The sequence below is a fragment of the Hibiscus syriacus genome, unplaced genomic scaffold (genome assembly GCF_006381635.1).
Source record: "Hibiscus syriacus cultivar Baekdansim isolate YM2019G1 unplaced genomic scaffold, ASM638163v2 tig00110429_pilon, whole genome shotgun sequence".
Lineage (NCBI taxonomy): Eukaryota > Viridiplantae > Streptophyta > Magnoliopsida > Malvales > Malvaceae > Hibiscus > Hibiscus syriacus.
Genome location: NW_024062733.1, coordinates 8,512,300 through 8,526,571, shown reverse-complemented (window position 1 = coordinate 8,526,571; position 14,272 = coordinate 8,512,300). Strand labels below are relative to the sequence as shown.

Sequence of the window (14,272 nt, the reverse complement as noted above, 5' to 3'; positions counted from 1 at the left end):
CATGCCAAGGGTCGAGGGTTTACCTATGTTCTTCGGGACATATGGATTGTTTACCTATGTTCTTCGGGACATATGGACTGTTTACCTATGTTCTTCGGGACATATGGACTGTTTACCTATGTTCTTCGGGACATATGGACTATTTACCTATGTTCTTCGGGACATATAGACTGTTTACCTAGGTTCTTCGGAATCTATGGACTGGTCATTCGGGACGAATACTGAACTAAGGTTCGGTGCCCCATGAGGGAATTGATACGAGCTGTGGTGACAGCATTGGTGCACAACCTCAATGTACTCACATACCTTAAGTTCTCACTAGTGTACATGGGCTAATAAAGAGATTAAACAAACATACCGAATGTGATATGTATACGATGGATTTATAAATGGTTTGAAATGTGTTTCATGAACCATATGATGTTATGTGTGTTTTTAATGATAATGATAGAGAATATGATAATGATGGTATATGTTTATGTATGCTTTATGTTATATGAAATATTATATGTTTTATATGCCTCACTAAGTCATCGACTTAGCGTGTGATTGTTTCACACGTAGGTTTGAAAAGGGAAAAGAGAAGTAAAGAAGAACAAGAAATGTCAGTTCTCCTTACCGAATGTCAGATCAGAAGAGAGGTGAATAATATGTATTTTTGTATATAAAGTTCTAGTTGACATGTAATCAAAAGAATATATTGTATAAGCTCTGAATAGTTTTGTAAATGTTTTGAATAAGTTAAATGTTATAAAAGTTTTTAAATTACTCACTATTTTATACGAATAAATGTTTGAAAAGTCAATGTGACACTTCGGACTCGTATCCGGGTCGGATACGGGTTGGGGTGTTACAGTTACCCATACTCTTTCAAAGACTGTACACCGACTCTGAATCAACAATGTATTCCAGATCTAACTCCACTGAATAAAATCAAGTAAAGCCAATGCCTACAGATTTCTGAATTTCATGCATAGATTTTTCCTTTAAATTTGCAAAATATTAGAAGAAGAAAATGTGTTAATGAATTCAAGTAGACAGATAATATAAGAAGAATACACAATAACTATCTAGAATCTGATAATTCGAATGTATGAATACTAAAAAAATAGAAGGATGATTGCAAGTGTACAAATTTAGGACGTGTGGACTTGTTTCATCTTTGTTCTAGACGGAACAAAAAAAGTCGTCTGTTGTTTTGAACAGAAAATGTGTGAATGGTTCGATTGAAAACATATTTTCAAAGAGGGAAAACATGGGAATATGGTGAAAATAACAAAAGCCATTCTCATAAGAAAAGCAAATAGTTAACTATATGATATCCACAGTTTTGAAAAATAGCAAAGCAATAACTGCTTCATTTAAACTGCTTAGAAATGTATTAAACCCAAAAGGGGTTTAGGAGCCAGTGAAAGAAACATGAACGCTCATACCTAAATGAAAACCACCCAACGCATCCTTACTAGGAGCAGAAGTAATAACCTTCTTTGCACCACCCTGCAAAGCAACAAAGCATAACATAAAATAAGAACACCAAACATAAAAATAAGAAAAATAATCAGGGTTCCAAAAGTAAAATCTTTTTCCGTCTCTTGGAAAACACGTCATGTAAATTTCAATCAACTCGATTCCCATAACTCATAACTCATAAGACCATCGGTCTACATTAGCTAAAATTATTTTCAAAAACCTTCAAGTGAGCAGTAGCTTTGTCTTTGTCGGTGAAAACACCAGTAGACTCGACAACGTACACGGCTCCAGCCTCAGCCCATGGGATTTCCTCAGGATTTCTGTCATCGACCAAAAGCCAATCAATAAATCAGATTTTATATGATTTTTTTATCTCCATTCCCCTCTTTTCTTAAGGACAAGAGAATATTACCTGAGACCAAAAACAGTGACATGTTTTTCACCAAAGAGAAGGGTTTTTGAGTCCTTCACCTTAAGCTCATGGTGCTTCCATTAGCCATGAACACTGTCGAACTTAAAACATGTAGGTCTATACGCATAAAATTACCCAGCAATCAAAATATTTAATAACTTGTATAATATAATTATAAAAAGGATCTTCATGTTAAAACTAGCATCAGAGTCGGATCAGGAAAAATAAGTTCAAATCTCATCCAGATCTACCTTCAAATAGATCTATCATCAGTTAACTTTTAAAAATCAAGTGAGCAAGAAACAAAGACGACCGAAATCAATAGAAAAGGCAACTACCGAAAACAATAGGAATAGTAACAGCAATGATAAGAAAGGCAACTACTGAAAACAAGCAACAAAGACAAAATCCAAGCTGAGATCTGAAATCACAAGCCCAAAGAGAGAGAGAGAGAGAGAGAGAGGGCACTGCAGTTTTTGCCAGAGGAAGCAAAGTGATAATTCAAAATAAAAATGGTACCTGTCAACTAAAGAATGGAGTCTTTGAGATTCTCTTGACCAAAAGCTCCCCTCGTAGCAGCAGAAGAAACCGTCGGATTAAAGACAATCGAATCCCCAAATGTAATGAAGACCGAAACTGTTAGATCCAATGGTAACTTTGGGCTTCAGTGGAAAACGGCGGCAGCAGAGCAGCAAACGAGAGGCAGAGCAACAATGGCAGTTTTATTTTGGGTAGTGACAGGTAGAAGAAAGGGAGTTAGAGCGGCAGAAACCTTTGAGAAAAGTAAAGGGAAAAATATGAGAAAGGGGTATATACTATTTGCATGAAAATACTCAAACTTGTTGCGGCGTTTTTTTTTTTTATAAACGCTACTAAAGGGCATGGGAACAAGACTCAAGCCTTGCGGCGTTTGTAATTACAATAACCACTAAGGTATTGAAAATTTATATAATTTATTACTACTATTACTATTTTGTGGCCATTTGCTAAAGGTATCCATCCATCTATTAAAGTAAACTTTGTAAAGCATTATTCAAAGTTAATAAAGCTTTCTTTCAAGCATTCAATGCCAAGATCTTTGAAAGGTTTAGGCTGACTTAGCCACTAAAAAATAAGTGCCTAAGTGCATCATGATCCAAAGAATAATAAGCTCGTGAAAATTATCATTATGAAAATCAATGAAAATAATTAGAGTTCGAAATGCACTCACCTTAATTGTTTAAATTCAAGCTTACCGACTTTACTTTCGAGCTTCTAGCTTTTTTCTTAAGAATTTGGAACATTCGCAACACGAAATGGCCCCAAATAATTTCCATCGTCATAAAAATAACTTAATATTTAGATTAAATTATATATATAGTACCTAAACTATTAATTTTACTTTATTTTAGTACCTGAAGTTTTATTTGTTTCAAAACATAACCTAAGCTTTACTTTTGTTTCATTTTAGTATCTCTCATAAATAATTAATAGCATAATTAATAGCATAACTATCGTGGCATTTTTCAAGTTTTTAAATTATTATTTATATTATTATCTAATTAAATTCAACTAATCAAACTAAACAAACCAAACTATAATTATAACCAAACCAAACCATAACCGAAAGTACAATAGAAAAGATAGAAAGAAAACATACCTTCCCGACGATTGGCATCTGTGACAGCCAGTATTAGCTTGAGAACAATGACAATGAAGAGTTAAAGAATAAAAGGAAACAAAAAGAAAGTAAAATAAAATAAAAGGGTGAAGAGTTTTATCTTTGGGTTCTCGACAGTGCTAGTTCCGGTGGTCGGCCGATCAATCCGAATGGTAGACCACGAGAGACCGACGAGTCAACCAACGTAGTCTAGTTTCAAATCCATCAAAAGGTGGAAGAAGAAGATCGAAGGATGAAGATATCGACGTGGGTCAGTCACTTAATCTCAACTGTCTGACTGACGTTAAAGGGTATTGTTGCACGAAGACGATGATTGAAGAACTTGGATTTAGAGGATCCATAATGTATCAGATGTTTAGCAGTAGTGGAGCGGTAAGTGTATAAAAGTACTATATTTTTCTACCCTTTTACTCATAATTATTATTAGACTTGAGTCTATTTTAGTTGCATTATTAGTCTTTCATGCATAATTTCATAGTTTCATTCACCATTAAGTTTGATATTACATTTTGGTTGGTTTTTGTGGAAAAGACATTGTTGGTATGTGTTAAGTTCTGTAGGATAATGTTGAGTGGATAAATTCACCTCATCAAGATAATCACGTCAAATAAAAGGAGAACCCTAAAAAGTTGGAATTCCACGTAGAGTTTTAAGGAGATAAGGAAGTCAAATTTGCAAGGAGATTTAGGATAAAGATAAAATAGATTTAGTCTCTATTTTATTCCAACTAAAATTCATCCTCATCGACAACCAATTTGACATAATCTTCTCCTATAAATCAAGAACCAAAAGCACAAGAAAAAGGGGCGGACAAGAGAGAGAAAGTTGGCACACGTCTTCTTCTTGATTTCTTCTTGATTTCTTTTTGATTCATGTTGTTGAGAAATATTTATCTTGTTTTCTTTTTGCACCCAGCCATGAATTAAATTTATTTGGCTTTGGTTATTGGGCTTTTGTGATTGTGAAAACTTTTGGATTTGTTTAAGTTCTTTATTATCTTTTTAATTCAAAGTTTGTTCATTCTTAGTTCTTTAATTGATTTCGAGTGAATTGGGAGATGATCTCGAGAGTTTGTCTATTTATCTAATATTGGGAGAGTTAGATTCAAGAAACGAATGAAACATGATCTTTATTCTAATAAACGTTGGTAAATGTTAATCTATCTTAGGGATAAGATTCGGATTTCAACGACTAAAAGGAACGCAATATCGATTGTTGTTTACCCTTGGTTAACGAAGGGATGTATCACCAAGGCATGCACAATTGACCAGTTCTTTGAGTTATGAATAACAAGAAGATATTGAAGAATGCTCTGCCAAGCTTTGAAGGAAGGAACCTAGTTGCTAAGGCAATTGAATTATTTTCAGTTGCCACGGCAATCAACTACTCAGACTTTCCAGACAGTTGTCACACCACTAATCACGATAATTCGGCCTATTCTCTTATTCAATATCAATATATACCTTTATTTACTTGTTCATTTATTTTAATTGTTATTTCACACTCCTACTATCACCAATTTATTCTTTTTACAGTGCAAGAAGTTAGAATACAGAGTTTCACCAATCTATGTGGAGACAATATCTTTTCTATACTATAACTTGAGACGTGTACACTTGCACCAATTGCAAAGCTCTCAAATCATGCATCATGGGGATTGTGAATCCCCTAGATGAACTCTTTCTAAATGAAAATGAGTTGTTAAAAAGAAGAGGAATATAATACCGAACAGAACAGAGTACATTCTCCTCGACAGAACAGAACAAAGTCAACACGAAGCAACAAAATCGACCAAACAAATAACATCGCAACCTAGCAGCTATCACTCCTAACACAAGGAAAGCACCAGAGTACACGATAATTCAAATTGACTGCTCACCTATCCACTGACTGGTACCAAAAAAACTTGGAAGGAACTCCTACCAAACCATTGCTTGATCTTATGAGAATCACAAATTGGATCGGTTTGAAAGCACACTGTAAGTCCAAGCTTGATTGAGCTAGACCATCAACTTCACCAAAGAACCAAAACCTCTCCTGGGACAACCAAGGCGATAACAGACCCGAGACGAAACGCCCACAGCCAATAGCACAAAAGTAGCCACCTTAGAAAACAACTCCAACCCCTTCACCAAGAATCGAGCATAACATCGATGGAAACAAGGCTAGCAACACGCAAAGATCAAATCAATAGAAAACACAACCAAGTATATAATACCGAACTACATCAGAGACAAAACCAAAGACCACCCAGAAGAATGACTAGCAGAGAACCAAAACCCACGACAACCTTTGGCTTAGACAACTTGCCATTAATCATAAATGTTAATTAACCCATACGACCATTAGGAAGCTGCCACCTTGCTCTTTCAAAGAACTTTCAACATATTAGGATCAACTTCAAATGGAATAGCACAAATTGTAAAATTTAAAACTCCTACAACAGAAAATGCCACAATCCCACGCCAAAAGCCAGTGGAGATCAATCCCACCAACAATACAGAAAGCAACAAACCTTGTTTCGCCAAATGGTCCGCGAACCCATTACTCCCTCTAGGAACATAGACAAACTTCACTCTTTTAATATGCTTCAACTAGTTATCAATCTCCTTGAAGATATCCCACCACCTCCAAGGTCTCTCAGATAACGATTCAACCCATTTTAACACTAGTTCAGAATCCGATTCAATAAACAGACTAAAGCTCTCACCCCAATCAGTTTCCAAGAACAATGCCAACGTCGTTTTTATTGCCACTAATTCTGAAAAATCTGAATTAATTGGATTCACAGGACTAGAAAACATTGCTTTGATATCTCCCTTACTATTTCTCAAGACACCTTCTCAACCCGCAGACGGATCTTTGAAAGCTCCATCCACGTTAAATTTCAACCAGCCCTCTAATGGAGGACACCAGGTCACCGAAGGAGACTTCATTGAAAAACATTCAGCAGAGGTGTTCCACCAGTCTGACCGGGGAAAGGGCTCGAGAGACAAAATTTAAAGAACAGTTCAGATTTCCTGGGGACAACCACACTGTCGACCACCAACTGATAGGATTATGAAATTTGGAGCCACTAGGCTATTCTCTGCTTTGAATTTGTTTTTGTCCCAAATGGTTAATAATCCACCCGATCGACCCACACTGCTTCAGCAAAGTTGTAATCAAACTCGTTATCGACCCATAATCTGCTCATTTCATTCTCAGTTAGATTTACCTTTTTTTGTTTCTTGGATAAACACCATTTCTTATTTGATGAAAACCCATTAGATTTTAGTAAAACAAACACAACACATGTAATAAGAAGTCCATAATTAGACAACTTATTGAAAAAAAAAGCATTCCAAAAATCAAGAAAACATGCAAATAACATTGAGTTCAATCAAAAAGAAAAACAACACTAAAAGCACCCACCAGACCAGAAGGCGATGTTCTTTTAGTAAAGTTGAAAGTCGACATAAAAAAGCTTCTCTTGTTATGAAGTATTTATGCACAAGATAATTTTTCTTAAAAAAACAAAAATTAAAGAACTTGTAAATTTAAAGAAGAGAAATTGAAAGGCTAAACGAAATGATAGGGGTTTATTAACGATAGAAGCGAGTTTATTAAGTATCTTTTCAATATATTTCTAATGGTGAATTTAATGATGGGGTTTTAGCCGCGAAGATTTTTTTTTGAAGTTAATGGTGAATTAACGACAAATTTATTACGTTTGATATATATTTAATGAATTGGTAACTGATATGCCAATATATTAAATGAGAGGTAGAAGATTTGTGTTCAAGACTTTTGAAAGAAAGAAAAAAAAAAAGGTTACAATGGGAAATATTTATCCTAACTTATTATCTCAAATATATAATATTTGAAGGATAACTATACTAATGTTTATGTACCTTTTCATTGTTTTCCATTAAAGTTTAAAAGTAATAAATTGGTTACTAATATAATCGAGTCTAGTTATTCGAGTTACTCTAGCCAACTAGAATTATTAATTCGGTTTTTGAGTTCAAGTCGAGTTGAAATTTGAAAATTTTAACTTACTAAAAAAATAAAAAATTTGAGTATGTATTTTGACATTTTTACGATTTAGTCCCCGATTTTATTATTCCTTCAATTCCTCCCCCATTTTGAGTCTATTTTTAGCCAAATTTGAACCACATTCTCCTAAATCATAGTAAAATATATATATACACTTTCAATTCCTCTTTTCGATAACAAATTTTCTATTTTTCAATTTAACCCCTCAATTTTTCATAATTTCCTTATTTTTTCAATTCATACTTTATTTTATGTCCCTTTCTTCACCAAATTTGAACCACATGCTCATATACTACTATAGAATACATATGCAACTTCAATTCTTATTTTCTTATTAAAAATGTACTTTTTTCACAGCCCATTAACATTGCATTTTACTCAATTTGATCTTTTAACGGCAATTGTTTGCACATTCTTTCATCACATCAATTCCTTAACTCTTTTATACTCTCATCAATATTTTACCTTTAAAATAAAGAAAAAATATAATTTTGTGAATAGACTTTTTATAATTTTAGATTGTATTTGATATATTAAATAACGCTATAATGTAAAAAGAATATGAAATATATATCTTATGGTTAGAGAAATTTGAAAAATTGGAACCATTCCTTACCATGATACTATAAATAATTATAATAAAATTAGCATAGAAACTCGAATAACTCGACTCAAATTTCTTAAACTCGACGCGAAAAAATTTCAAGTTTAGCTCTAGTTGTGAAATATGACTCGTCAACTCGAATAACTCGAAATTTTTTTACTCGACTCGACTCGATCGAATGCTCACATCTACTATTGATATTTAAGTGTAGAATTTGATTAACTTCATCATTGTTTTCTTAAATTTCAAACACCCATCTTAATTAGGAGCATATACTGGAATAATAGAACCAATGCCTTTAATTCGTATACCCAACAGAAACGAAATCTCTCTTTATATTTGATCCGAACACGCAAAAACAAGATTCTTGTCAAAACTTTTGGGAAAGGAAATCTTGGTGGAAATAAGTAAATTCTAGTAGTACTTTAAAAAACCCAGAAGCCTGAAGAGAAAGAATACGTACCTTGTCGTAGACTGAAGGGCGGTCAAGTTTAAGAATATCCAAAGCCCAGTTTAGCAAGCAAATAAAGCAATGCATAACCTAAGCTTGCTTGCTTGCTTATGAACAACACCAATTCTTCCTTTTGGTTTGCATCTATGAAGCAGCTACCTTCACATTTCTGTTTCTCTTTCATATGAAACAACTGATGAAGAATTTGCCAGAAATCTGGAATTTCAGTACCCACCAGATTACTTGCATATATAGGTAACAATTCTGATTATTATCATACTATTTATGTAAGCTTCTTTTATATAGATGATCGATGTTTATATAGATTTTGATGCATTAATGATCCAAATAAAGCTGAATATAGAAACATTTTTATCTTATGTAAAATCCATTACCTTTTTAATGCTCTAACTTGAACTTCAGAATTACATGCCTCCTACACCACCATCTCCGAGAGGAAGACAAAGCTGAATCTGCAATAATACAACTTAATTTTGGATTTGCAGAGAATACAGAACTGGTTTCGAAATGACAAGTTGGAATCGTGATTCAAACCATAAACCAGAGAAAGTAGTTGGAATTGCAGCTGCCACATATGTCATTACCTCGACCAGAGAACCGTGCATCCATGACCAGAAAAAGAGCAATACACGTCTTGAACCCTCTTTGATGAAAGACAAGAGCAAAAAGGAAGATGCGTCTTCAACATCAAAACCTGGCACTGTATCCGAACAATTTTTAGGTAAGGGTTCAAGGCATTCAGATATTCATGTAACAAAGTATTGAGAATTCTGCTTGACGCTGCTTAACCGAAAGAAATTAACAGGTGAAGGTTCAAAGAAAGTTTCAGAAAGAGCAGACAGCAAAGTGCCAGTAATCAATGCTGCATATGAAACGGAACGTAGACGTGTGCCATCATTTAAAAGACCTCTTAGTTTTTCCGATCAAATGGGCAGCTCTAGCCGCACACAACTCGGAAGTTCCCAGAACTCTGAAACACTTTACAGTCAACCAGAAAGTGCAGCGCCAAGACCAGACCAACATATCATGAAACCAGGAATTCCAGCAACAAGACCCGAACTGCCTCCAACTATTAACCCTGTGGCTCCAGTGACAGAAGCCGAAAGACAAAGTGGAGTAAGGGCAGGGTCAGAGCAGGCAAAAGCAGATTCTTGGGAGAAGGCTCAGATGGCTAAGATCAAAGAACGGTAATAATACATTGAGGCTTAGAAGTACTAACTATTTGGTACTAACCAGTTATGGCAATCCATTAAAGCAGGAAACTAACTTAACTACATTGAAAAAATACAAAGCCAACATTAGGGGGAAAAAAGTCCATCTTTCAATTTATCAAGCCAATAATAGCATATCAATAATAGCGTATCATCTTCTTTACTAACAATAAATTACAGGTATGTGAAGTTAAATGAAACCATAGCTGCCTGGGAGGAAAAGAAAAAGAAGAAGGCCAGAAGCAAGCTGGAAAAAGCAGAGGTTAGACTTATTTTCCTTTGTCCAAATTTTAACTAATTCTTAGAAACTATCAGCTTATTTCCTCAAGCAGAAGAGCGAATCGGAGAAAAAGATAGCAAAAGCATTGGCAAAATTTAGGAATGAAATGGACTACATCAAACAAGTTGCAGATGGAGCAAGAGGAGAGGCAAAGGCAAGGCAAAGAAATGACGAGCTTAAAGCAAAGGGAAAGGCAAATATAATTAGAACAACAGGAGAGCTTCCAGTGACATGCTTCTGCTGTCAAACTTAACTGATACTGTAGCATCATGAGTTTGAAGTTAACATATGTAAAGATCATTAACACAATGCGACTAACTAAAGGATGCCAATCACAAGTGGAAACACCATAATTTGAATTATTTAGCACTTGTTCCAATCAAGAATTCTTCAAGAACCTTGTGTAGCTTTACTAATATTTCTGATAACTGATGTTTAGTATGATCATATATGAAGCAATATAGCAACTGATGAAGAAAAACCCAGCCGATGAATTGGAAAATACCCTGTTGCTCCAAATAAGTAATAAATTTACATGCAAATGATCATGAATGAATTTGAATACTCTCAAAGATTGACAATATAATCCAACCTTCAATTGCGGCAGAAGCATGAATGAAAATCCAACATTTTCTTGCGGAAATTATAAATCTAAAAGTAGAAGAAAGTAAAGAAACCCGCTAAATTGTCCAAACCAACAACCATTTGAACACTTCCCACCTCAATTCATGAATAAAGAAAGTAGTACCTGGAACAGCAAAATACTAGAGGATAACAAGAACATGCTGCGAGTTTGAAATCTTAGTTAACAATATCTCACTAAGGCTATAGATGAAAAAGATTTCCTATATGATGAACAGGAAGAAAATTTTAACTAGCGGTGACCTTTAAGGTTAATGCAGCAAGAAATATTTTAATAATTCATCAGAGACAAGCAGTACGTGTGAGACCAAGTTAACCAGAAACAAACTCATTTGTGCATTCTGATATATTAAAAAAACAGTTAAAATATACTAGGCAGTAAAGCCATACACTGCAATGGCAAAAGGTTCAGTGAGTTATAGGAACGATCATCAAGGGCTAAGAGATTAAGCAACCGGAAAAACCATTTGTGTGACCATTGAACCGTTTGCAACAATATAAAGTAGAAAATTTTATATCAAAATGCAGAAAAAATTGACCATAAACAATAAAGAGAGCGAAATAACCAACACAATTAACTGCAAATTATATTATTTTGAGAACCAAGCTTGTACAACAGGTAAGGTGCCATTTCAATGACAGCTGATGAAGGCATAACCACTATAGCCAAAACAAGCTTTTGAGATGTTTTGAGGTCACAGTCCATCATGAAAACAATACATTAATCTGAGCTTCAGAATACTAAAAAAATCCCATTACCAGAAAAGGAGCCACTAAATTTCAAGTAAAGGAAGTGGAGTGAGAGCATCAAAAGAAGGATGACGCCAGATTACACCAATAGACGAGTTCACTTGGAACCATACATCTCATACACCCTGAAGTGGGAAAGCAATATCTCACGAGGTGATTTCTCTTACCAACCTTTCCAACACAAGAAATGCAAAGTACAATACCAAGAAAGATGGGATGGCAAAAACAACTGTCACCAGCAAATAGAGTAATAGGATAACAACACTTCCCATGACGCCGAATAGGATAGCGATTATCCTGTAGGCTGGTTCCAACAGATCATTCACAAGAGAAAATTCAACCAAAACTATAGAAAACAAGTCTCTAGGGTTTAACGAAATATTATAAAATCAAACAATGCAAAAATCAGTCCACAAGCCGGACTGTTATAGCCAAAAATCATGTTTATCCGAATTTTACCAAAAATAGAAAAATCCCGAATCACTCTAAATTGAAATTCGAAATAAAATAAACAATCTGCAAAAAATCCGGCCCAAATCGGATTTCAATTGACTTCCTAACTGACAAGCGAAATATAACCATAAATAGTAAAAAATAAATAAAACTAGTGATTCGGAGGGAAAAATGACAGAATTTGAGATCGAAAAAAGGCCAAATGGAGCCATGTGGACAACGTGCGCGTCAAAAGGGGCTTTTTGAATTGGGGTCTTATGCGCGATTCCGATACCCGTAGCCAAAGTTATGGCCAAAAGATTGAAACGCACTCAAAACGGCCCCAATAAGGAACATATCACAATCAACTCCCGCCTTTGCGCTGATCTGCCAACTCATGGTATCTTAGCGCCATCAAGGTGCAATCTGACAGCTCAACTTCATCTGTCTCGGATCCCCCTGCATCATCCCGGTATTGCAAAGAAGACAGCCAGAAGTAAAATGATAACCAAAGGGAACTTGGAAGTAAAGTGAATGAAGAAATCCAATGATTTATGAAGTGAGAAATAACACCTCTCTGCACTATTTCTGCCACCATTATCTAGAGACCTGATGTAATATCTCAAAATCATGGCTAGTGACCAAAATGAAAGTTTTAAAACTTTAAGGTATGATTTCAAAAGATTAAAAAGTTCAAGGACTTAATTGGGAATATTTTGTGAGAATTTGTTTAGTAAATATTTGATATAGTAAGGGGTAAACTGATCTTTTCAAAAGAAAGAATTTTATTCTCCCTTTATAAGGAATTAACCACGTGGAGATGGAGAGAAATGAAGAAAGCTCTGGAGTTTTTGGTTTGTCTCCTTCTTATCTTTCTATGGCTCCATTGGTAAGGTAAGTTGGTCTCAAGTTGGTTAATTCTCTTGTTTTAGAGTTGGTTTTGATTCTTAAAGTGATAAGAAAGCTTAAGGAAAGTTTTAAATAGTTTAAAACTCCAAGATGAACAAGTTATGAGAGATTAAGTAAAAGGAGTTTTTAAGTGAATTATTGAAATAAAAGGAGTTAATAGATTTTGAAGTTGAATTTGACTTGTCAAGGATCTAATTAAGAAATATGAAGTGTTAGAATTGGATTTAGAACAAGTGGAAAATTTGGTACGATTCTTGAATTCCATATAGAAGATAGGATTTTGGAGTTAGAGATGTGATTAATGAGTAGAAATGGGTTAAAGCATGTGTATATTAGTTATGAATATGTAAAGGGTTGAAACATTAAGTATTTGTGAGGAATTGAGTGAATTTTCGGGCTCAAAACATGGTTTCTGGACAAAGTGTATTGGTACCCATTCAACAGGTACCGATACCTCAAGAGTAAAATTCAGAAAGATATTCAAAGGGTACCGATACATAGGCAGTGTATCGGTACCCTCCTTGAAATGAAAATTTTGAATGTAATTTGTGTACCGATACGTAGGCAGTGTATCGATACACCATTGAAGGGATGTATCGATACCCTATAGTGTGTACCGATACACTTCAAAGGGAAAATGGAAATAAATCTTTCTTTTAGTTTAAGAAATGAAAATTAGAGTATGCCAAGTGGGATACTGGTATGTATCAATGTATGATTAAGTAGATATTGAACGTAACTATGTTCCGAAACAATCGAAGAATAAGATTCAAGAGAGAGAGAACAAGAGCTTGATATTAGTAAGTAACCAAGGTGAGTGCATACTATTAGAATATATGTATTTCTACATGGAAATTAGACTTGTGATGAGTCTGTTTCCGATATTTTGAATAGATGATAGCATGAGTCAAAGCATGATTAGGATTGTGTATTATGTGAATATGCCTTGCTTGTATTACATGTTATGTGATAGACATTTATGTGATATGTATTATAGGATAATGATCTGTGAAACAATACACGAATATTAATTGAGCTACTTGATTATAAGTCATAAGGTTACATGCATAGGTAATATAAGTTATAAGATGAGAATACATAAGAACATAAAATAAGCTAAGTGATATGTGAATATGAAAACTTGACATGAGTTACCCGATAATAAGCTATGTGATTAAATGAGAAATGATATAAGTTTATGTGTGCTATATGTTATGGTATGTGTTACATGATATGTGTTAATACATGCGAGTGTAATAAATCATGTGAATCGATATAAATCATTCATATGATAATATAAGAATATGATATATATATATAATGATTAATAATTGATATTGTGTGAATATGACTTAGATGCATTATATGTCATATGAACCTAAGAAGACAAAA

General features: G+C 34.3%; 1 protein-coding gene and 1 long non-coding RNA gene across 2 annotated transcripts; one reads left to right on the top strand and one right to left on the bottom strand.

The window, feature by feature from the left end:
- Window positions 1-1,408: 1,408 nt before the first annotated feature.
- On the bottom strand, window positions 1,409-2,705 carry LOC120125092. The gene is made up of 4 exons (XR_005516330.1): window positions 2,402-2,705; window positions 1,883-1,999; window positions 1,691-1,790; window positions 1,409-1,497 (listed from the first exon to the last, which is right to left on the bottom strand). It is a non-coding gene; the product is annotated as an uncharacterized LOC120125092 (long non-coding RNA).
- Window positions 2,706-9,163: 6,458 nt separating this feature from the next.
- On the top strand, window positions 9,164-10,583 carry LOC120125022 (remorin 1.4-like). The gene is made up of 4 exons (XM_039143539.1): window positions 9,164-9,377; window positions 9,462-9,843; window positions 10,048-10,129; window positions 10,200-10,583. Exons 1-4 carry the CDS (start codon window positions 9,164-9,166, stop codon window positions 10,398-10,400), a joined length of 879 nt encoding a protein of 292 aa, XP_038999470.1. The 3' UTR covers window positions 10,401-10,583.
- The last annotated feature ends 3,689 nt before the right edge of the window (window positions 10,584-14,272 follow it).

Coding starts and splice junctions, on each gene's coding strand:
- LOC120125022 (XM_039143539.1), top strand. CDS start 9,164: ATGACAAGTTGGAATCGTGATTCAAACCATAAACCAGAGAAAGTAGTT. Junction 9,378..9,461: donor TGTATCCGAACAATTTTTAG/GTAAGGGTTCAA, acceptor AGAAATTAACAG/GTGAAGGTTCAAAGAAAGTT. Junction 10,130..10,199: donor GCAAGCTGGAAAAAGCAGAG/GTTAGACTTATT, acceptor TTCCTCAAGCAG/AAGAGCGAATCGGAGAAAAA.